General features: G+C 36.0%; 1 protein-coding gene and 1 long non-coding RNA gene across 7 annotated transcripts in view; both read right to left on the minus strand.

The window, feature by feature from the left end:
- Positions 1 to 24544, minus strand: part of LOC111508472 (apolipoprotein D) — a 44822-nt gene extending 20278 nt beyond the window's left edge. For 2 of the 6 annotated variants that reach the window (XM_074180660.1, XM_023163978.2), the window contains exons 1-4: positions 24370 to 24543; positions 20597 to 20727; positions 1727 to 1812; positions 535 to 623 (exon numbers count right to left, since the gene is read on the minus strand). In XM_074180660.1, the coding sequence (XP_074036761.1) occupies positions 535 to 623; positions 1727 to 1812; positions 20597 to 20727; positions 24370 to 24498 (435 nt within the window). In that variant the 5' untranslated portion in view covers positions 24499 to 24543. Of the gene's footprint in view, positions 1 to 530; positions 624 to 1726; positions 1813 to 20596; positions 20728 to 24369 lie in introns of all 6 variants that reach the window. The other 4 variants (XM_074180662.1, XM_023163976.2, XM_074180659.1 and 1 more) reach the window with 3 other exon arrangements.
- On the minus strand, positions 5362 to 6398 carry LOC141484943 (uncharacterized). The gene is made up of 3 exons (XR_012466892.1): positions 6198 to 6398; positions 6040 to 6132; positions 5362 to 5738 (listed from the first exon to the last, which is right to left on the minus strand). It is a non-coding gene; the product is annotated as an uncharacterized lncRNA (long non-coding RNA).
- Positions 24545 to 25170: the final 626 nt, after the last annotated feature.

The following is a 25170-nucleotide window of genomic DNA, read 5'->3' on the forward strand; positions in this document are numbered from 1 at the left end:
CCCGATACATTCGGAAGGGTGCGCCAGCAACCAACAACCACTCCCCACACCGTGTGGTAAGTGATCATTGATCATTGGGTCCGAGAATCTTATGCCCTGAGCAAGCGAAGTGAGCCAAGAATGATAGCCTTCTGCATTTCTTCGAATAAGATTTCTGCATTTGTCCAGATAAGATTTATGCCTTAGTGCGGGCAAACGGACATGATTTGGGACGCAAACTTCTATTGATTTTCATTAGATCGGACTTTCGAACTAATGAAATTCATCATTAAACATTGTCAATTACCTTCAAACAAATTCTATTAGGTTATTAAAATTATTATTATTGTAAGTCTTCAAATTCAACTACCAATCCATTTCTATCAATTTCCAGTATCTACTCGCTACGAACTGCAAAACATCAAATAACCAGAACCATTTTTCCTGGAATTTTCCTATTTTCACACTTTCACAGCGATCTTCACGTTTTTGCTTTCGCAGCAACACATAAAACCTTATGAATTTTTCTATCAGAAATGTGATATACTTACTTACGGAAAATTTTCCTTCCTGTATACAGGACCATACTACAGCGTATTCTTTATAATCTGTATCCAACACCCAATAGGGAACGTCAATGTTCACTGAAAATTCAAAAATTTACATCACATGTTACGAAATTGAAAATAATATTTCAAACCATATTACAAACTTCTTGTTCAAAAACTATTCTACCATCAACGGGGTACAATATGATTTGGATGACTGACGAATCCATATGAGTTTTCAACCAATGTCACGTTTCAAAAAGATAAGGACCTCCTCATTACGAAGAGCTGATTGAATGAACCGGTGAATACCCATACGTGATCCTTAGAATGGTCCGCTAGTTCACCTGATATGTGGCGATTTAGGTATACGTTGCATAACAGCAGTCTATTCCAGAACTCATGAATAGAATAATAGGTTTGTTCTGGTTCTTACATCTGAAACTGTTTGGAAACTGCGCAAGTCATGATGCGTACAAGCAAAAACATCTCAAACAGTCCGAAATAGTGTCGGACACTCGGTTAAACCAGAACGCATTTTTAAGAAACCACTGTGCCACCTATCGTGTATATGAAGAGATAAAGACGAGAAAATACTGTTGATCATGTTCATTTTGTTATGTAGCGTATCCTTGTAGTTAGTTCAAACGTTATGAATTATCTGAATCAAATAAATAAAAAAAACATCGTAGAAATTAGTCCAAACAAATTTCCACATGAATGCGCATGAGCAAAGGGAACAGTTCTCAACAGTTCAGCCTCGAGAGCAAGAACGAGTCGAGATGGTTCAAGACAGTTTAGGATGATTTCGCAGTCGAAACCAGAACAGAGGATTATCAATCCGAACTTATCCTCAATAAACCAGAACGCTCTATATCAACTGCGCATGATCCTGACGTCTTAGAACCTGAATTCCGTAGAACCAGAACAAACCTTGTGCTGCTAATGAAATTATTTCAGAAACATTTTATAATGTGAGAAAAAATCTCGTTAACAAATTTTGAAAAACATTTTTTCTCGAATCTATGATATTTATCGTTTGTCTGCAGATTCTTGAATTCAATATGCAACTGCCAAGTACTGAAGAACTGCTGATTTAATTTTCAGTAATAAAACTCTATTGGATAGAGAATATTTAGAAGACGCGCGTCTCTCGACGTGCCAAATTTACTGTACTAATTATTAATTAATTCACTCACTAGAAGGAATCCCCATGATCAGCTTAGCTTCTCCTGTTTTATTATCCAGTTTAATATCACCCTCAAAGTTGTTTGGTTTTTTTGTTCTGAAATAATGAAACTTTGTTTAATCTAGTATGAAAATTCAAGTATTTGTCTTTATCTAAGTTTATGAAGATAACTATGAAACTACAATTCTTGCAAGCATATTACTAGAAGAAACATTAATTTTACTCACAGCGAATGTTAGTTATACGCAAATAAATCAATTTGTTTCAGATTATCTTAAAGTTTATTTGAATTCAAGAAAGTTTAACACAGGCATCCTTCTGAACTTCATTAAGAAATTGATCACTGCCAGTTGCACTTGAGTTTTTTTGCTGAAAAACTTCGAGTTACATTCAGTTACTCAGAATATGGATTCCTATCAAACTGCATAAAATAATTTGCACAATAAAAAACTCAAATTTACATAAGACTGTTTTACTCCAGTCACTTCACAATATATTATCAAGATGTGATGTTCTTCACTAATTCGCAACTATCAGTTTGGATACTGTTTTGCTCTATTCCAAACCCTACAACTCTTGATGTTATATATGTCACTCTTGCTATTGCGCTTCTCCTTTTTCTGCCATAAGACCTTCCCTTTAAAATCTAACAATGAATTTATTTTTGGTATAAATTGAGTTCAATAAGTTGGTTTTTTTTTCCTACTGGTCGTATATTCAGAATATTCCTATCATATGTACGAAGAATATTCACTTCTGCATTTTGCTTAGAGCAGTACCTATGGTATCAAATTATCTGAAAGAACATCTATCGGAAAGAAAACGACTTCCCTGGCTAATACCACGGAGGACGTTGGAGTATATCCGACAGGTGTCAGTGTAGGGTTCTTCACAGAAGTTATTTCTGCATATTCTGTTGGCGATACAAATGCCGAAATAGATTTTCAATTATTATAAAACACTTGCAGACCGGTTTCGGGTTCCGATAATCGAAAATTGAATTCCTTCAGAGTATCATTCCTCGAACTAGGCTGAAGCGGACAACAAACAACAGGTTTGTCATCACCCTATCTGTCTGTGAACGAGATAACCAACCGCATATCCGAAATCTGCCAATTTCTGGTATAAGGAAAAAAACTTCACAAATTGAGTGGGCATACATGAAGACTGGTATCGTTGGTATCATTCTCAAAACTAGCGACTGTAGAAATGGTGTTGGTTTCTCTCAAATACGTTTCAGAAAGGCGTATGATGTATGCGTCGGCTACGATTATGACTATATTCGTCCTCAAAGTCAACGCATACAAACACTCCATCACCAATGACTGTCATCGTAGCAGACGCTTGATACTACCAGTTGCTTTCGACCGCAGCCTAGTAGCCGAAATTTGATTTTTAAATTTTGTACTTCCTGATTATGGTATTGTTTCTCTTGTTGTACTAATACTCGATCTATCACATATGAAGCTGCATTTCATGTAGTTTTTTCATATTTCTACAGATTGAAACACATTCTCAACTTTTCCTTGTTGTAGAATCGTTCTTGTTTTCATTTTCTCCTACAACATTTTCAAAGTAAAATGTGTGCTTTGTGTGGTTCGATTTCCGTAGTATTTATATGTGTCATCGCCGCGTAAAAGCTGTCTCTAAAAGTTATTGGTTATACGTGTTCCTGAGACAATTTTAATTAAAAAAAATTCTCTATGAACTTGTTTCCGAAAATGCTTTCTTTCGGAGATACTGGGTGTTTGGATTAAATTTTTTTGATCTTTTTTCAAAAATGACTTTGGCATGAAATTTGGTACCCGGGGTTTTCTTGACGTGGGAAATCATAATTTTGTAGGTTTTCATTTTCTTGTAACATCTAGAGGGCACTGCGTACGCTGTTATAATTCATTTCAAACTACCCTACCGTTTTTGACATTGAACTTTTGGTACTCTTCATGAAAAACCTGATTTCCATACTTTTTCCGAGTTAAAAAGGTATACTTCCTCAACAACGCCGGAGGTGATCGTTTTCGAGATATGCACAATTTTCTATATCGACGCATATTGCTCAACTCTTATGGCAGTACAGCAGTACAGAAACATTTTCAAGGCGCTATCAGAGCGATACCTGTGCGAAAGTAGCGATTCACATTTGATTTGAATCGCTGGAGATTAAATCCATTTGGAAAAACGTTCTTGGGAAGTTTATTCCACATAAAAGCAGTTCTCCAGATGAAAGAGTACTTGAACGGTGAAGTTCGAGGTGTACTGAGTTGAACCTCAAAACGATGAGCAACTGCTACAGTTCTTCGCGTATTTCGAATATGTTGGCTCAAATGTGGTGGAATTAAATGTGCCAAGTCACCGTGAAAGTATCTATAGAAGAGGGACAAATCTCCAACATTTCTTCGATATTCCAGGCTATCAAGGTTGCACGTGCTGTTCGCGTCTCCAATTAGGCGGATGGCTCTTTCAGCAACTCCAGCATATGTTTGGCGGCAAAGCTCCATACATGAGAACAATACTCCAAAGAAGGTCTGATCTGAGCTTTATAAAGCATCAAAAGTTGCTGAGGTGTATACAGTTTTCTGGTTCGTAACATTGCTTCAAGCTTTAGAGGAGCAGCCTTTGCAATTCCAGCGACATGATTGTGCCAAAACATATTGAAACTTATTGAAGCAGAAAGCGAAATTTTCTTACTTGACGTTATATCCGGTTCGGAGACATTTATCTTGCATATGCATATTACTTAGCTTCTAGGGCGCTAAGTGAAGTTGCTGAGACCATTACAAGAAAATCAGTATGTGGTGGACCTCGTCAAAATAAACAATTTCTTCCTATAAAATGTCTTTAGAAAAATCATTTTGAGATACAAATAAGTGAAATTGTAAAACACTTATGGCAAAAAACAACCATGTTTTGAAAAATTTCAATAACTTGTATCTAGAAAACGAATTATTTTTAGAAAAACTGTTTACATAAAAACGTTGTTCATTTTGACAAAGTCCACTATATATTCAGTTTTTGTAATGTTCTCAGTAACTTTACTTAGCTCCCTATATGGCTAATTAATATACATCGATATAGAAAATTGTAAATATTTCGAAAACCATCACTTCTCCCACATAGCAATAGATATTCCAGGTATATTTCATGAATATACATTTAAGGATATTGTATTATGCTATGAATATGCCATGAATATATATATCTTCTGGAGAATATTCCCTGGAAGTGCTCCTGGCGAACCTTTGATATATTTTAAGAATATTCCTTGGGAATATTCTTGGAATATCTTATAATATTCTTAGAATATCTAAGGTATATTCTATTAAGAATATTCCAGGAATAGAACCCGAGGAATATTCATAAAATATTCAGGATATTCTTAGTTTATTGTAGGAATATACAATAGAGAAACACCGTAGAATATTCTTTAAATATATTTTATGAATATTCTAGGAATATTTGGAATATTCCAAGAATGTGACGAGTAACCGCTATTAGGCATGCATATATTGCATTTTGATACAAGATTCACACAAGTAATAAAACACATAATATTCATAAACAAATATATTTTAAAAACAATATACACTGAAATATTTGACGTTTCAACCAATATCAAAAATAAAAAACCCAATTCAAAATATTTATTCACTGAATAAAATATTCCTGAATACTGTCATATTACAAATATTAGAAATGTATTCAAATTAGGATGTTCCTACTCTCAAACAAATGTATACTAAAAAATATGCTAAAATAACAACTCTGTGAATTCATCAGCACTAATTAAAAAATAATAAATATATCATTTCATTGAAAAAGAAAAAGTGTATTACATCAAGAAATAGGTTAGGTTAGGTTTCTCACTTAGAAAAATAAACCCACAAATGAAGTATTTAAAATGAGTGGTATGATGGGTTCTTCAATGAATTTCACTTACTTAAAGTTATTCAAACTTTGCTCACCAGAAAAGTTTTCCTTATATTTGTCCAACAATGCATCAGCCAGTGTTTCAATAGTAATACCTGGAACAAAATGTACATTAACGTTCATTATCACTATTTGAAAGTGGCACAATAAAACTGGAATAAAAATCAAATAGATATTTTTCGCATAGGTTACTCATGAACATTTACAACATTTTATGACTTGGAGAACAACATGCATTGTCTTGTAAAAAAGTAATCATTACGTTTTCAGTTCCTTGGCGCACCTGCCTGTACCAGGTACCACTCTGTTTCCTTTTGGGCAAATTGATACTATCTTGAAAACGAGTGATAAAAATTATGAAAACAAATGATACAAAAGAATGTGTCATTCACTTACTTTTCTCTATTGAAGATACACAACTGAAATCACTCTAGTTCAAACATGTACTTAGTCAAACCAACAAATCCCACACACCAACTCTCCTCGAACCTAAAATGAGGTATAGTAGGTTAATCACCATGACTTCACTATCGATACTATTGCATTTTACTTACTTTTCTTGAAGACTGAATAGATGCAACTCTCTTGTTTGAAGATCCAAAATCAAACTATTCGCTGTACTGCAAATTGGACAACCCTAAATTATAAATGGTACACTGAACGTGATAGAATTATACTTTGATAATAACACCAACACACCATGCATTACACACGCGAACCTGCCACGTCAACCGCCATGTTGAATCAAATATCGAATTTAACGCAAACGCAAATGTACCATGCATTAAGGGACAGGCGCTTTCACAGAGCTTATTCGAGTGTCGCGCGCTACACTCCAATTGACCAATGAGAAACGTTTACTCCAATTATTCACTTCCCCATTTCTCTGTTTCCAGGATTTTTCGCTTTGTAATTAAATAATTTCAAATACAAAAAGACAAATAGGATGAGAATTAATCATTTTATTGATGCAATTGGTTCATTTATTGGCCCATTCAAATTTTTTTGTCGTTTCCAACAGTTGCTGTTGGAGCAATTCATCCAGAATCTTTGCGTTGAGTTCAAAAACTGGTTAACACTATCAGGGTTATATACATTAGGTTATGCATTCAATTAAGATCTTCAAATATTTTTGTTTCTGATAATATTGAATTATTTGAATACGTTATTATAAGATAATTCAAAATTCCATTGTATAGAATATTCCAAAATATACCGTGGGGATATATTCTAAGAATATACCATATGGTATATTCGAGCGACAATATTCTTAGAATATTCAAGGGAGAATAATCCATTTATAGACATTCTATGCACATTCTTTCGGGAATAATCCTGCCATATTCATTCAAGCATATTCTATGAATATTCTAAAGGCATGTATATATTCCAAGAATATTCTATGAATATTTGGAATATATACGTTCGTTTTATGATATACAGGGAATATTCCATGAATATCTAGTGCTGTGTGGGCTAGTGTTGTTGTTTTACTTAAAAAAGGTGTGGGGATAGAGTTTTTTATGAAAAGTGTCAAAAGTTTACTGTCAAAGAAGTTAGGGCAATTTTAATCAAATAATGGCAGCGTACGCAGCGTCCTTTAAATGTTACACACGAATTAATACGGAATTATGATTTCTCATGTCAAAAAAAAACCCGGTTTCCAAATTTCGTGCAAATAACTTGTTTTCCGTATTGAGTATTTGAGTATTTTAACGTACTTGTGTATACCTACCAAAAAGTCTGAATGAAATTTATCAAGTCATAAAATAATATTCAACTGGGAAGGTGAAAGGGTCGCCGAAAAAGTATAAAAAACATGTGAAACAAGTTGCATTAGCAAAAAAAATCAATGAAGAGCACGGAAAGTTTACGTCACATAACCCTACAACTATAGAGATTATACATACCACCAACGACGATGATTGTGGTCATCGAATTCTTCTTTTAAAAATATCAGAGACAATGTGTCCCGTATTCTTTGTGAATTTTTATTATCACTAACGGATATTGTATGCGAAAAACTGGAGTATCTAATGTTAACAGTCATCGTAATGATTTTTGAAATGTTAACATGTTTGGAAATACAGTTTTGGAACATCGATAGTACTGTATTTCATATTTTCATTTAAGGTTCTTTATATAGTGGAGTAGGAGATTCCCATATAAACAAGGTAGTTACTACTGACATTGATTGACTGACACTGATATCCCCACATATCACATTCAATGAATGTTTAGATTTCGCGCGCGTCATAACCTCTTTGGTAGCGTTGCCACATATTTGTTACATGGCACTTTTTTATTGATGATTCACTGATTATTTTTATCATACGTTGCTCATATTTCCAGAAAATATTCATCTTGCAAAATGAAATGAACTCTGTGATGTCCCATCACAGAGTTCATTTCACATCAATGGGGTAAAAGACACCACTATTTTATATTAATATATGTTTTTCAGTTCTCTGTAGACCTCTGAGAATGTAACTGGTTCATTATTTCATAATAATGTACCAATGTGCCAAGTTTCATCAAATTCTGAACGTTTGCTTGAAGGTGATTGACAATGTTTCATGATGAATTTCACTAGTTCGGACTTCCATTGTCTAATATATAAAATGATTTGAATTTCCTGAAACAACTAAAAAAGGAGAATTAAAAATGAATAGCTGAAAAAAAACAATTATATTAAGCAAAAATAACCTGAAATGAAAGAATAGTGAAATAAAATAAAAGTAACAATAGAACGATTGAACAAAACATAAAAATGAAAGTTACTTCTTTGCTTGATCTACACATTCATGTATAGAGTTTCAAATTGATTACTTCCTTCCTTTCTTTGGAAGATTCTCTCATCCCTTTTTTTGTATCAGATGGAGTAGTAGAAAGCCAAAAACTTTCTTTCACAAAAAAATTAATCACTCCTAAAAATATAACCCCTTCAATTCATAAAAATGAAGTATTAAAAATTATAAAGAAATAAAATGAAAATGAAAAATTAAGAGATTCCAAGCCACGTTAGTTCACGACTTTTCGATTGTTAGTATCTAAATGGTCTTCGGGTGATGACTGAACTGATTCCTCCGAGAGATGACTATTTATAGGTAGTTCGAGTACTTTCACTTATCCCCGCTTTCCATTTTTTTCCGCTTCACTGGTTCGGTGGGAGATGACCGTTTAGCGGGAGTTGGCCATTTTTCGCTTGATGATGGGTTTCCATATGTTGTGTATCTCTACGCTAGCTTGACTGAACACGTTGTTGGACAACATATATGCAGTTTCCTTGAATTTTCTCCTAAACCAATGTTTCTCTTTGTTTATGATCTCAGCATGGGACATGGTCCTGATTTGCTCCTGATGGTCTCTTAGTTTCACCAATATAGGATTTTCCTCACTCACAGGGTATCCGCTAATTGCAATTCTTGGAATCGCAGTCCGCGTTTGGTGGCCTGGTTTTCGTGAGGCTGCTACGGATAGTGTTACCGGATCTGAAACAGGTTCTGATGTTGTACTTGGAAACAATTCTTCTTATCCTCTCCGATAATCCTCTGATGTAGGGAAGTACAAGCACTGGTTGTGACGGCTTCTCTTCCTTGCGAGGCTCCTGCTGTCTTTTAGCCAAAGTCTTTTCTACCATCGCTTTGGAGAAGCCATTTCGTTGAAGATCCTTTTTGATGATGTCTAGTTCCTTCTCGAGACCTTCCTTCGTATTACAGAGCCCGAAAGCACGGTCTAATAGAGTCTTGATTAATCCTCTTCTAGTCGATTGATGATGGTTGGATTCGTGGTTCAGATACTGTCCCGTGTGAGTGGGTTTTCGGTATAAAGATGTTTTCCACTTAGTGTCGGTCCTCTTCACCAAAACGTCTAAGAATGGCAAATCGTTGTGGATTTCCTTCTCCATCGTGAAAGTGATGGAAGATCTCATGCTGTTTGTATTTCAGAAAGGCGTCTAGTTCTGTATTCCCATGGTTCCATATTATGAAGGTGTCGTCAACATATCTCAACTAGACTCGAGGTTTCTTGTGGGCTTTTTCAATGGCCAGAGTTTTAAACCACTCCATATGTATGTTGGCTATGACTGGTGAAAGTGGCAATCCCATTGGCAGTCCTTCATCTTGTGTAAAGAATTCGTCCTTCAGTTGAAAAAAACAGTTTCGTACACAGCATCCTAGTAATGCCATAATTACTTCTATAGGTAAATTCGTTTTCTCTTTCAGGTTCCCGTCTTCGGATAGCTTTCGCTGTATGATTTGGAGTGCTTCTTCGACCGGAACGTTGGTGTTTAAAGGCTATTCACGTCGAAACTAATTAGTTGATCTTCCTGTGTGACAATTGACCCTAGTAGTTTGACAAAATGCCATGAATTCTTCACAAAACACGATGTTTTTCCTTGTAATGGTTGTATTATGGAAAGTAAAAATCTAGACAAGTTTTGAGTAGTGCTGTCTTTTAGCAAAAGTCTTTTCTACTATCGCTCTGGAGTAGCCATTCCGTTGAAGATCATTTTTGATGATGTCTAGTTTCTTCTCGAGACCTTCCTTCGTATTACAGAGCCCAGGCATTGCGTTTCCAGCAACCCAATTCAATGATAGATGAAACAGAAAGAAACCATTTTCATTTCAAAAATAGTATAAGTTCTAGCATTATACATGACAAACGTGCGATATTTTGCAAATAACACCACCATTCACCAAGCCTTTCAAGATGTTGATACCTAGTGCTGGTATTAATAAAACGCCTGAAAAAATGTTGTTCCTTCAATATCCTGTAGCAAGGAATCATTATTTTTCTTAAATTATCCATTCCAACTCAGCGTTATATAGCCTCTCAAGCGTGGATATTTTCACGAAATTTTCAGTCTGCTGTTACAATTACTCATCAATTAATGCTTCTTTCTGATTTATTTTTTCTTTTTCTGAAATTAATTTTAGCAGCTGCTCTCACCAGATGCAGGTTTCTTCACATCAAAATTTGGGAGCTAGGCAATTCCAAAAAGGCTGTAGGGTTCGTGCCGATCGCACGAAGGTCGGTCTTTTTGAAATCTGATCATTTGGTATACCAACTTATATTCTCTCTCATTATGTGGTTCCAGAACTGAATTTTAATCTCAATTAAAATGCTTTTCATTCACTATTCTCTTCTCGATAGATTAACAAAAAAGCATCTTATTTGTTTTTGTTCGCTTAACTTCATCTTACTCTATGAGGATGGTGTTTTTCACAGTCCAAAAGAAAATAAAAGTCCAAGGTTTCAAATATAAAGTATAATAAGTAGAAAACAACTCTATGGACAAAATAATAAAAAAACAAGGTGTAAAATCTTATATAAAAGGAAAATGTTAAATTCTATAAAATGAGAGAAAATAGAACAAAGGAAATGCCGTCAATTTTACCATGCTATTTATTAATAATTCAACCTGTTGGATAACTACAAACGCACCAATTGGGTTTTACTTTTACTTCAGGGAGAGTGGTATATAACTTTAAATTTCCACCCCTTTTTTTGTAATTGTACTCTAGCTTAACTATCAGCACTAGGAACCCAACAATATGCAACCTCTTTGCAAATGGAAAGTGGATTCAGACAAAATAATATGTTAACTCTCTCTCATTATCAACTTGTTAGTAAATAACCAAAAACATTCACATAACGCATCTTTGGGTGGTTCATGGTCAACAATAGATTCTGTTGAACCGGTGTGTCTTCGACAACAAAACTTTTATTTTAAACTCCCCTGTACCCACTACCGGTTTACAGTTTCAGTACCAATTTTACATAAATTTCGCACCACGCGCTTAGACAAAATAACTCCCCTATTTAGGCCACCTTCCCCAGCCTCGAAGGCTGAGGGATGATACCCCCCGATCTCATCTCGGCGAGTTACGGTGACTGACTTTTTGTGTCTCCCCGCAAAAATTCTCACAAACCCTTGCGTCAACAACGCTAGCCACAAAAACCTCATCTCAGCGTTTTTTTTAAACTTCCCAAGCGTATGATCATCGGCAGGAAGCAATATATACATTTGTTTATTCTAGTCCATCAAGTCGTTCAGCGCTTTTTCAAATGGAAAAAGATCGACACCGAAGAAACAGGTGATCGACCTCGAATCTCTAAGAATGAAATAATATTTCACGGTAACCATCGCAATGGCAGTTATTACATTGCTCATCTTACAAATTTTGTCAATATGCTGACTTCAAATTCAATTCAATAACCCCTTTGAGAATCCTGGCAAAAATGATTCAAAGCAGTCTGAGAATTTGTCTTTGTATTTTTTGCTTCCGTTTTCCAGTAAAATATTTCCAGGAAATATTGATTTATCTGCTTCAAATACTCATTGCAGCTATTCGACTATACCGTGTCGCACTATCGTAGATAACCAACAGCTGAAAAAGGCATTTTATGCTCAATTACGTAATTTCCAACAATCTTCTCTTGAGTGAGTAAACCATTCTGAGGGATAGAATAATTTAATGGTTGATGGATTTCAAACTTCTCTACTAGTTGAAAAATCTAAAAAACATTTCAATTTCTGTTCATTTATGCTCACATGATGTTCACAGACGCAAGTTCAATTGATACATATCATGAATTGAAGCTTTCGTCGTTTCTGTCTGTCTGTCTGTCTGGTATGTCTGTCACGATGAACCTTAAAACCACCGAATCGATTTTTATATGGTTACCAATAAATGAAGTAATTCAAGAGGAAGATGTATATAATTGTATAATGATCTGTGGAAATTTATTGAAATATGATGATGTTTATCCATGAGAAAACCATTATGTTGTCTATGTCCGTTTTAATGTTCAAAATGATAGACGGATATGATAATAATCTTCATTAAATGAATACCTACATAAGTTGCTTCAATTGTTAACAAGAAGAAAGTAATACAAATCATGAAATTATGTAACAACATGTAAAACGTGCAGCACCACATCATCTGGAAATCTTGATCTGCCAATGTCCTCTCTTTCGTATAACGAAATGTAGGGTGTCTCCAGAGGCTCCAATAAATTGAAGACATCGCCAGAACACTTAGTGACACGACTATCGTCAAACTCAAACGACTCTGTTTCGTCTTTGACCAATGCGTAATAATGACCAGATTTAACCACAAGGAACAATGATTGCATGAAGATTATAACAGTGGTCTGCTATATTGAAGTGTTCATCTAATTAGAACCTTCGTAAGAATTGGGTGCTTCCGTCAGACATTGAGTCGTGTTTGAAGATTATCAGTGTTATTATTAGGTTGACTGGTGCCTCAGCTATATTTGTTTTCTTATAATAGTCAGTCAATTTGGTGCATGTTTGGCAATACAGTTGATCATCACCCGATAAAAAATTCATTTTCAGATGATTTCGCGCTAGAAAATAATTTCGAGCGGTCTAACAAACCCATGCAAAAATGTCATATTTTTGTTGAGTGTATTTTTAAGTAGATATGTATTTACTCATTCCAAAATTTATACGATACTTATGAAGACAATTTAGTTTGGGTGAATAATTCAATTCAAAGACGTTTATTGCTATAGGATCTTGGCTTTCGACATATCTTGCTTTATATACAGCTTGGCAAATCTAGCTGTGCCTCCGAATATTGGATGTGCAGTAGATCAGTCGGCGCAGTGGAGCAGGAGCTTATTAATATCGCTTGATAATATCGCATCTGAGCTCGAGCTCTCCTCGAGTTACTCAAGTAGAGAACATAGTGTTAGTACAGTTAGTGGAAAAATTATTCTTTGTGGTAAACTGTTAGCTGTAAAAATGCCTTCGAACGGTAAACTGTAAAATCAGGTTCTCAGTGGACAAAGTAGAGAAATTGGAAACAACATATTGAGATTCATGCAAACGGTAGCAAAGGCAGATGGAATAAGAATTACTTATGCGAAAGTAATAAGTGATAGTAATAAGGAGTAAACTTGTAACCAATAATGTATTTGAACTTCGAAGGTTAAAGAACTGTACAAAAAATCAAATCGGAAGTGAAAAACTTGGAAAATGGTGAAAAATGTCATTTTCAACTCTGAATGAAAAGAGTTGTATCGAAAATTCAAAATTGTGATGGATGATGATGAATCGGAAATTTTACGCTGATGCATAATTAATTGCCATATCAAAGGGAAAAGAGATTCTACTATCAGGGTAGCAGAATGTCTTTGCGAAAATAAACATGAACTGGGATACCGATGGGAAGAGATGAAAAATAAGAGGAAAATATTGATGAAACAGTTGACTATACATTCGCTGTTAAAAAGCGTTGTGGTGATCGATAATGCACCACATCATAATAAACAAATCAATAAAATGCCAATGATATTAAGCCGTCATGGTTATCAGAGAATAATATTTCCTTTGGACGAAACATGATGAAACCTGAATTATATGCCCTCATAACGTTTTACGATTATCGTAATAACACCCGGATTTGAATCCAATTGAGTTGGTTTGTGCTGAACTGGAAGATATGTTACTTGTCATGTAATATTGTGACGATTTTTTGAACAATTTTCTTCTGAGCAGTGGAAATCTCGTTGTGAATGATCAAAAAAATTTGGAGACGATTTCATGTCAAATGAACCAATGATAAACATCATCATATACGATCTGATTATTAATTTACATAATGAGGACAGTGACACTGCATCGGAACAGAAATATGGGAATGACGTTTCAGAGGATGAAGATTGTAATCTTTCCAGAACAAAACTCCTGATGATCTAATGAACTCACTTGAGGAAATTTCGCAATCACTTCATAAAAACAACCTACCTTTACCCATAATGCTCTCACATGTTGCTCAATATATCCAAATCATTGAAATTGAAGCAAATCAAGTGGATAAAAGAAGTGTTTTTATATTAAAAATGTCACTGGTCGAACCAGAAAAATACACTCTGTATCGACTTTTACCAATACCAATTTCAGATAACCGAACTGCACTTCACATATTATCAACTGTTCAAAAATATATTGCGAGAGATGATGAATCCTTGTTGTACATTTCACTTCAAAATTTAGAAAAGTGTAAAACTCTGAATCATGTAAATATCTGTTCCGATCTACTACCCTACCCGATCGATAGCGAAGCTATATGCAAAGATTGACCGTCTTCCCGAATACTTGCCAGTCTTCATTGATCTATGCTACGAAATACAACGTCCAGGAACTGAGTCTAAATTTGTGGCTCATTGAAATATTGAAAATATTACCATTCACCATCAAATGCGAGAATATGGAACCAGTTACACAAGTAATCAAAATCAATTCCCTGCTAAAGCTCCAACCAGGATGTAGCTCACTGGTTGGGAGCACGAGAATCCACTCCAAGTATTTCGTCGATAGATATAAGAACGTCACGTACAAAAACCATACCGTTCGAATACCTTACAGCTGTTGCGATCACCTTCCTGAAAAACTACATCTTCCAGAACTGAAACCACTGAAACTCAACAAAATCAACATTGAACAGTTGGACATCGCTCAACACAAATTGAATCAATATTATGAAGAATTAGACAAACTTATCAATGAGCCATTTATGAACAAGCACATATCATGGTTCACATATTGCACCATAACATTGTTTTAGTCATATTTTACATCTTTTGCAAATGCAGACGAAGAGGACCTATACGAATCGATATAACGTCCACTTCGAATCAACCACCCCTGGATCACCCAAGATCAGCAAAAAGCAACAACTTTTTGTATAGAAGGAGAGTTGTTATATACGAATTAACGTCTAACGTCTAACGTCTAAGCGATAACAGCTTTCTGTGGAAAGTTTCAATTGTGCAGTATCAGCAAGATAAACACGTGTGTTCTAGACAAAGCAATTGCAGACACTACTCAAACATTGTTTTTCATATCAAACATATAAATAGACCCTGCTAGGTCACAAAATCGTCCACCACCAATTATAGGTTCTTAAGGTATAATTCATTCTTTATTATTGTTATATTCACGTTTCTCTATTCAATTATTGTACAAAGTGTTTAATGAAATAAAACCAATTTTTGAAAGTGGGAAGTGAAAAAATAGATATAACATGTATGTAGTGGTGGTATGTTATTATTAATATTGCAAGCAATGTTTTTAGATTATATACTTCCTGCGTTTTATAATCATTTTTAGTAACTATACATTCAATTATTAATCAATTATCGGTTGAGAAGTTATCCATTTTCTCTTAATTTATTTATATGTATATAATGAGAATGTACGTATCTATTATTTGCTGTTATAAAATCACTCATCTCTGAATTATTTTCCAGCTGCATAAAAGGAAACATTGTGGTTTACGTTCCCCACTGGCGTAAGTGTAGTTATCAACACTTGCCGAATTTATTCAAGCCAAAATTTTTTTCCTGATTGTACACCTAGATTTGCCAAGCTGTACATTCACTCATTTGCAGGAATGCTCTAGAAGACTCTCGAATGTTCTTGGCACTTAGAAATTTCTAGAGAGCGAAACTTTCATTCCCTATATTCACTATTTCTGAATATAAGTTATCTTTCACTCAATAACTTAATGAAGACTTGAGAAATTTTCAATATTTTCTTTACATAAAAGAATGAATAAACAGTGACTCATCAGCTGACCAAGGAAAATAAATATTATATCCTGAATTGCTAACAGAAAAGTATCATCAACGCCAAAATTGCAAAATATTTAATTTTTACGTGTCGCTATAAATGATAGATAGTGTTACATGATGACATCTAACTGTATACTCTAAAGGTTCGCTATTCTCAATATATATTCATCGCAAACAATTTATTTCTATTAGATAAAAAACGGTAAGGAGCAATTTTTCCCTCAAATAATTAACTTTCATTTCCAACTACTGTTTAGGGGAAATTTATAATATGATAAATACAAATGTGATGAAATATAATACTTCCTTCTATTAAATCCTTCAAAAGACATTTTTTTGTGAAAGTGTCAATTTTCCTTCTTGTTTTTTCGATTTTTCAATCTCACACAATCAGAAAATCAAACAAAGCTGAATCGAAATGTAATAAAGGGCAAAATAAGAAGTTAAAAAAAAAGTTACTACGTAATTTATTGGTTTATACTATCTTTTCATCAGCAAGTATTTGTATAACTTTCAAAGCCCGTAAACACATTGGAGTCCACAAACTCTTTTGAATTTTTTATGATATTAGTAGTTGTTGCCCGCGGCATCGCCCGCGTAGAATTTGGTTTGTCACATTAAGTTTCGTGACAGAATATTTTGAACAAACAGTTCTGTATCTGTAGAGTAGGGAGGGTGAGTGTAAGCCCACGCACTTAGGCCACATGTGAGCCATTGTACATCCTCCCGAGGAGTTGTCCTCCTAGGTCGTCGTCCATCCTGTCCTTTCCAGGAAGGTGGACAGGTCGCTGGGAGATATCTCCTTTATATCGGCAGGTGTAGGCCAAGACTCGTAGAACACACACTCTCTTATTAACGATAACTCCGGGCACTCGCACAGGACATGCCTGACAGTCTCATCTTCCTGTTCACACATCCTGCATAGAGGTGTGTCCACTAGCCCCATATTATGAAGGTGTTTCCTTAGCTGACAGTGGCCAGTCAGAAATCCTACTGTAAGGCGTAGATTTTTCCTGGTCATCGCCAGATATTTCTTCGGCGCCAGCTTCCCAGGGTCGCCCAAGGTGATCCTGGCAAGATTACATCCTTTGATTTCATCCCATCTCTTTAAAGATTGAGCATGGGTGTAACATTTGACTAGTTTCGCAATTGTCGAAGTCATCAGGCCGTGGGTGCCACTTGGTCCTAAAATTCTTAGTCCAGCCGCTTCCTTGGCTAAAAAGTCGGCAATGCCGACTTTTTAGCCAAGGAAGCGGCTGGACTAAGGACACGACTCCTGTCGTGCCCTTTAACCCACCTCAGGATAATGTTATTATCTACCGAGGCTTTGGCTAAATCTTGGTGGCACTCTAGTGCTAGCCCTGAAGTAACACGGTGTCTGTTCAAGGCTAATAGTGCTTGTCTGCTATCAGTGCAGATTGTTATGTTTTTGTCAGAAATTTTTTTCTTGGTTATTTCTTTTGTGGCGATTGAGATACCAGCCAGTTCTGTTTGGACCACGCTAGTATTTCTTCCCATTCCCCACTTAATCCTTAGGATTAGTGATCTGGAGTACACTCCACATCCTGAGCCTTCTTTGGTTTTTGAGCCATCCGTATAAATCCGTATTGCATTTGTAGCATCTGACTCTGTGTTCTGCTTCATTTGTATTTTGTAGGGTTTATCAAACACAAACCTGGGTTCAATTGCATCACTTGTTGCCTGCAGCAGAGGTTGCGCAGTAAGCGCTTCCCGCCATAGGCCCAACCTCAATCGACCCATTCCTACTTCTAGGTTTACACCAGCTGTGTGCAATCGTACCATGGCCATTAACGCAACCTCCTTAACGTACAGGTCCAGAGGGGCCAGACCCGTGATTAATTTCATTGCCGCGGTTGGTGTTGTTCTCATGGCTCCTGTGATGTTTAAACAAGCCAGTCGCTGTATTTGATATAATTTTTGGATGGCCGTTGCTTGTAGAACTTTCGGTCCCCATGCAATGGCTCCATACGTTAACATAGGTCTTATTATTGCAGTGTAGATCCAAGCGACTACACGGGGTGAAAGACCCCATGCGCGTCCCACTATCCTCCGACATTGCTCATAAGCCACGTATGCTCTTTTTGCTCTACTCTGTAGATGAGAGTTCCATGTTAGCTTCTTGTCGAGGATAATACCAAGGTATTTCACCTCTTCAGAGAAGTTTAGTTGGCTTTAGAAGATTTCGGGAGGTTTTAAGCCCGTTAAACTTCTTTTCCTGGTGAAAAGGACCATCTCAGTCTTCTTGGGATTGATCGACAGTGAGTGTTCCTTACACCATGTTTCTATCAATTTGAGCCCATCCTGCGCTCTATCGCACAGTGTGTTTACAAATTTGCCGGTCTGCAAGATAACTATGTCATCTGCGTATGCAATTGTGTAGAATCCATTTCTGTTAAGGTGATTAATTAGGGTATCCAGAACTATGTTCCAGAGAAGGGGTGATACGACCCCTCCCTGTGGACATCCCCTCATGACCAGTCCTTTTACTGTGATGTCTTCTACATTAATACTTATTGCTCTGTTGGAGTGTAGTTGCTGGGTAATTGTTGGAAAGGTTGTTTTATCAAATGCTCCCTCGATATCTATGAATATACCTAGGGTGGATTCTTTGTTATCCAATGATCTCTCGATTCTGCCAACCACATGGTGAAGGGCCGAATCAGTAGACCTTCCCGGGGTATATGCATTCTGATTTGGATGAAGTGGGTTGTTAACAAGTACTTCATCTCTTATATACCGCTCACATAGCCTCTCCATGGTTTTTAAGAAAAACGATGTGAGACTAATTGGTCAGAATGCTTTTGGTAGGGTGTAGTCCATCCTACCTGGTTTGGGTATAAATACTACTCTTACTTCTCTCCACTTACTAGGAATATACCTCAGAGCTAGAGAGGCTCTGAATATTCCAACCAGGTGTGGCATAAGAGTGTCCAGTCCCCACTGAAGTAGGGCTGGTCTTATACCGTCAGGCCCTGGTGACTTGAAGGGGGAAAAGCCCGATATAGCCCATCTTATTTTGTCTTCATCAATTACTTTACTAGCATATTGCCAGTCATATTGTGAGGGTGTTATTGGTACATCCGTCCAGTTCGCCGTTCCAGGAAAGACAGAACCTGGGAAGTGAGTTTCCATGAGAATCTCAGCACTCTCCTGGAGGTTGGCGGCTTTGTCGCCATTTTCCCTCGTCAGGATGTTAATAGTCTTATGGTGGTCATTTGAGAGTGCCTTCTGTAGCCTAGAAGCTAGGCTACAGAAGGCAGTCTTCGACTGCCTCACAATAGGCTCTCCAGGCTTCTCTTTGTTTTCGTCTGCAGACTGTTTTGAACTCTTTGAGGTTGGCTTGATATATAACCCAGTCCTCTTCGAGTCTTGTACGTTTTGCCTTGTTAAAGACAACCACCATGTGTTGGTTGTGCCATGCGTTTGAACCATCCTCATCGGACAGGATTCCTTATAGGCAGTGTCTATTTTGTTGTGGATAGATACTGTGTACCTTTCCATGAACAAACAGTTACAATATTTCTTTTATCAATTCAAAACTTAAAGTTTCCAACTTCAAAATTGGCAAAATTCAGTACAATCTTCAAACCCTTATTTTTCTTTTTGGGTGTGGAAATTCCTGATTCCCTTTCTTGGTGCTTATTTACCCCATACAATAAACCTACCTGCATATTTCAAGATTTTAGTTTCGGTAGCTTCGGCTGTACGTTAATATAAGAGTGTCAATCAATACGTACCCATTTATACAATATTGAATAGCATCAGTAAAAAAACCTGTAGAATTATAATGAAAAACATTGATAATCGTATTGATCCCACTCCTATACTTATATTATAAAGGCTTAAACTTTGGAAGGATGGATGAATGTAATGTATGAATTGACGTTTTTCACTTTTTCACGTCTAACTAACTAGGTCTAACGAGGTCTTACCTTTTAATGTGTGAACAGGAGTTGGACGACATGAAGTGAAAATCGATCGTCCGGCCTCGCGGTTCAAACCACCGGTTCGCACAGCGGAGGATTAAGTGAATAGAGCAAACCACCCACGTCAACCCACCAGGCTACTGTCCCACCATTTGCTCAACCCTAGGGTCATAAGTTTTATGGAAAGGGTAATTTTCAAGATTTCTTTTTGATTCCAACTTTCCTTGGTATAAAATTATCAAAAACTCCGAAAGAAGGAAGTGTATGCTTTGACTGATTTTCCCCTGCTGAGTTTTCATAAAATATATCGATGTTGTTTGCGACTGATAACGGTTGTAATTTCTTCACCATATAATCAAAATGCTTTATAATATATTTGTAAAATTTATACTCACATTGTACTAACTTGATGCATAGCCACTTTTATAGTACTATTTGCATTCGTAGTATATTGATAAGTTGTGCATTTTCCTTCCATTTCCAAAAAGATTGGATATTTCTCTTGTTCGTACCATTTTCCTAAGAACTGAAAGTGTTTCATGAGCTCAGTTGAAAGAAGAAGAAAATTGAGCGATAAAAGTATAGATAATGATTAGAGGAAACTGGTCCTTCAAATTGCATATGAAAGTGATTCGTTTCCTCAGATTTTCAACGAACTTCATATTTTCTTCACATTGAAAAGTTGAAATATCGAAATCTTTCGCCACGTATAGTTCGAGTTTTTTCACGATCTTATTCCATGCACATTAAACAAGAGTTTTGAGAAAGCGAAATACTGATTCATGAAATATTAGCAGAGACTTAAATTTCGTTTTTCATTCAACTAATTTTTTCAATTTCGAAAGAAAAATGAAAACTTCTCACAAATCTGATTTCCTTATATTTCAATATATTGTGCAAAATCGCTGTACATTTATTCAATTGTCAAAATGTATCAGAGGCGCAATTGCACAATGAAGACGTTTACAAAATAGAAAAGTATATTAACTCTATAGTGATAATAGTTTCCATGAATATATCTATGATGAGAAGAAATGAATTGTCAACCTTTCTTCGATGATACAGACTATCCAAATGTTATGTTTCAGTCTCCAGTTAGTTGACAAGCTTTTTGATAGATATAACCCTTAGAATGCTTGAGAGATAAGCACAATATTAAAATTTTCACATAATATTCAGTGGGCATACAAGCTGTAAATCAAATTAACTGAAAGAATTATTAGTTCAGGCCGGTCTCTACCTACCTACACTGTAGGTTAATGGACCGACACCTATCAAAAAACAACTCTTCCCCTGGCTAATACCAAGAAGGGCATTGGATTATATACAACAGATGTCAGTGAGGAAATATTCATAGAAGTATTTTCTGAAAATGCTGTTGGCGATACAACTGCTGGAATCTATTTTCAGTTATAGAAACGGGCACATTTCAGACCGGTTTCGGCTATATGGCCTCTCGTCAGTGCAAGGTACTGGCCATTATCAACCCAGAGTTAATGCACCGACACCTGTTGGATATGATCCAACGCCCTTCGTGGTATTAGCCAAGGGAATAGTTATTTTCTGATAGGTGTCAATCTATTAACCCACAGTGTAGGTAAGTCGGGGCTGGCCTAAAAAAATTATTCTTTTAGTTGATTTGATACCAAAATTTGTTTCAATTCGGGAGTTGTACTAACCTACGGTTAGTACAAGTCCCCTGCCGGAAATATCATTCTAAATTGTTTATTACTCGAAAGTGTTAGTTGATAGAATATTTAGAGAGAACTCAAGTCATCTACTTGAAAATATTGGTATTTCTCAAAACCAGACAACCGCAAATGGAAACTATCCATTTGATAGGTAGAATTGAAACTCTGGCATGAAATGAATCTAAAGAAAAACACTACCCCTTGGCGTCCATTTTGCTCACCAAGTTAACTTCATCGAAATATGAAAAATAGCTTTAATCTTCTGAATACGCTTACATGGTTAGCGAAACGCACGTCGAAAGACGAGTAATATCAATCACAATATCTCGAACTCTCTCATTTAATGCCAATCAAAAATTTTTTTTCTTTTTCAATTCTATTGTGATTACCGCTATCCAAATACTATTAGTGCGACAATAATATATTGTTGTTCTATTTTATTTGTGGGCTTTGACATCTTATAATATCAGTAAATTGTGATTGATATTAGTACGCCACAATTTGGTACTGAAGAAGCCAGTGAACTATGTACTTCTTTTATTTTTTCCTCATTATTATTGTTGAAGGCTTTAGAATAGACCAGCACGAATAATATCATCTGTAACATTCTACACAGCCGTTGTGCAGCTGTACAACGGCTTTATCTGTGTACAACTATATCCCTTTCTGAAACCAGCTTGAATGTCCGGCAATATTACACAATCACTTAAGTTACAGCATGCGCCAAACGTGATGGCAAGCCCTCCTCCACGCACACAAACTCATTTTTAATGTAATCCCCACTACAGCTCTTGCAAGACATACAAATGCTCTGCACAGAGGCGTATCATTACTTGTCCTCCAATGCTGTTGGCGTTTGGCATTGTTTGAATAATTTGTGCTGTTTCTAAAAAAATGTCATCGCCTAACAAAAAACCACTCATCAAGAATGTATCTATTATATAACACTTTAATTAACTTCACTATTACCTATAATAATAAATAATTTGCTACCCTAATCAAAACTAATTACAGATACGACACTGGCCTGCAAGAAGCTCATCGTAATCTGAAAGTTATCTAGGTGGGAGAAGTTTCCGAAAGTGATAGGAGAACCGACAAGTGGAAAAACATCTCCTTCAGAAAAAAAGTTACACGGGATAGTATCTGCATTACGATTCCAACCACCACCAATTTACCAAGAGAGGAATCATCAAGATCCTTAAATATCACCGGAGTTTTTTCCCAACACCAAACCGTCATTTCAATACATCGACACGTGTTTCGATCACCAACTGATCATCTTCAAGAGGAATATCGAACAGTTTTTTCTTCCAGTAATATTCATTACTACACCAAAGGTTCCGAACAGTGCATCACAAGTATCAAGATCCTTTTTGATCGTGTAACGGAAAAGAAATCTGGACCAAACCAGGAAAGACCTTCTGCAGAATAATTATTCCAAACAACTGTTAGATCAGATTTTGACCAGGGAACAAGAAGGGAGCGAATCCATCAACAACGGCTATCCCTTCCCAACACCTTAAAATTGTAGAGTTAGAGTGGTAGGAGAAGATACGATGAATTTTCTTCAATGATAGTAGGTGATACTGGAAATCTGGAAATACCATTGGTAGCAGCCTTATGGAAACAATGCCACCAAATGCGAATAGAGATTCGTAGAATTGCATTTATCGAATACTATGCGACTGTGACAGGCCGTTGAAAGTCATATTACAGGAAGAAAAACCTGCAAATCAATAATAGCAAAGCATCGAGGCTTGTTTGAACTTACCAAAATAACATCAAGTGATACGAAGAGTTATGCATTTAGCGAGGTGAGTATGGTAATCTCTATTCAATTGTGTACATTGCATTGAACCTGGAAACCCAGAGAAGAAAAGGAGAGAGGGAAGAGCATAGAGCTTTCAAGTGACTAATAAATAGTCTCAAGTATCAGTAATACTCATAGGTCAGTTATTACGTACGGATGATTCCAGATACTAACAATTGAAAAGTTCTATTTTTATTCTTATCGTATTTTTTGCAATTTTTTATCCATCTCCATTATTTAATTTAAATTTTCAATTTCTTGCATTTTTATAGGCCCTAAACCAGCTGTTAGGGTACCAAATGTTTGACTTAGAAGTTGGGAAGTGGGTCTATAAAAAATATGAAGAATACTAGGCACATACGGAGAAACCTTCATAAAGAACCATCCAAGAAGAGAACTGAAGAACAGCATCAATAAAGCAAGGATTTGCTCAGTAACGAGGTTACTCACTGGACATTGTCCATTGAGAGGACACCTGAACAGAATAAGGCTGTACAACTGTGAGTTGTGAGACACTGGATGACAGGAGGTGTTCAACTCATGAACGACACAAAAACTACTTTAAGAAATAGAATTGTTGAAGTGAGTGGAAAAGATGGGCGTAAAACGCAATGAGCTTTGGGAAAAATCAACAAGTCAAAAAATATCAGTCTTTTCCACTTACCTTCTCAGTGTTGAAGTTTTTCATGACTTCAACTTTGGGACACTCTCCTAAGAACGGGTATATTTGCTGACCGGAGATAATATTAATAGTTAAAATCGGTAGTACCAAAACAAAAATCATTGCCATCATTCACAAACAACTCAATTGTTGTTTTCACAATGTCAAGAATTATTGCGTAGCGACAATTTATATATTTCCATATGTTAGTGGTATCAAAGACCTTGAGTTTTCTAAGAAAATGAAAATGCTGGCAACGAGCGTAGTTTAATTAAAGTGGGTCAGTATAATGAGGAATGTTAAGAACAATGCAACTGAGATAATGAAGTGGAATTTGAGTTTAAATTTAACAATTTAATGGTATTGAAGAATTTCCATCAGTTTTTTTCAAAAGCCGTCTGGTTCAATGTTTTTCTTCCGATACTTTGGAAAATATTCGTTCATTCGAAAACCAATATCACGAATGCTGGTCTCTCTGTCATTTAAAAACAAACCTCAGTAAGTTGACGTTTTAACTAGTTGCCTTGTGGTGAAACTTGCAGTGAAAGACATAGGACGAATTTTGTTCGGTGATTGATATGATTGGCTCTGCAATGGATCATTTCGAGGAGTCTAGTTCATCTGTGATATACGCTTATTGGGTCTTTCGTCAAGTTCATAGATGACTTCTTCGTGAAAGGAAATACAATCGTCCTCACTTAGCAATTTACTATTGAAATTGAAAGCTCACATTTTCACTTAAGATGTTCTGGAACTTGATAATAATAATACCTTATTCAATCAAGTTTCCTTCACTAGAGTTAC

The sequence above is a fragment of the Leptinotarsa decemlineata genome, unplaced genomic scaffold (genome assembly GCF_025532065.1).
Source record: "Leptinotarsa decemlineata unplaced genomic scaffold, Ldec_3_MD MMD2_tig00026299_RagTag_RagTag, whole genome shotgun sequence".
Classification (NCBI taxonomy): domain Eukaryota; kingdom Metazoa; phylum Arthropoda; class Insecta; order Coleoptera; family Chrysomelidae; genus Leptinotarsa; species Leptinotarsa decemlineata.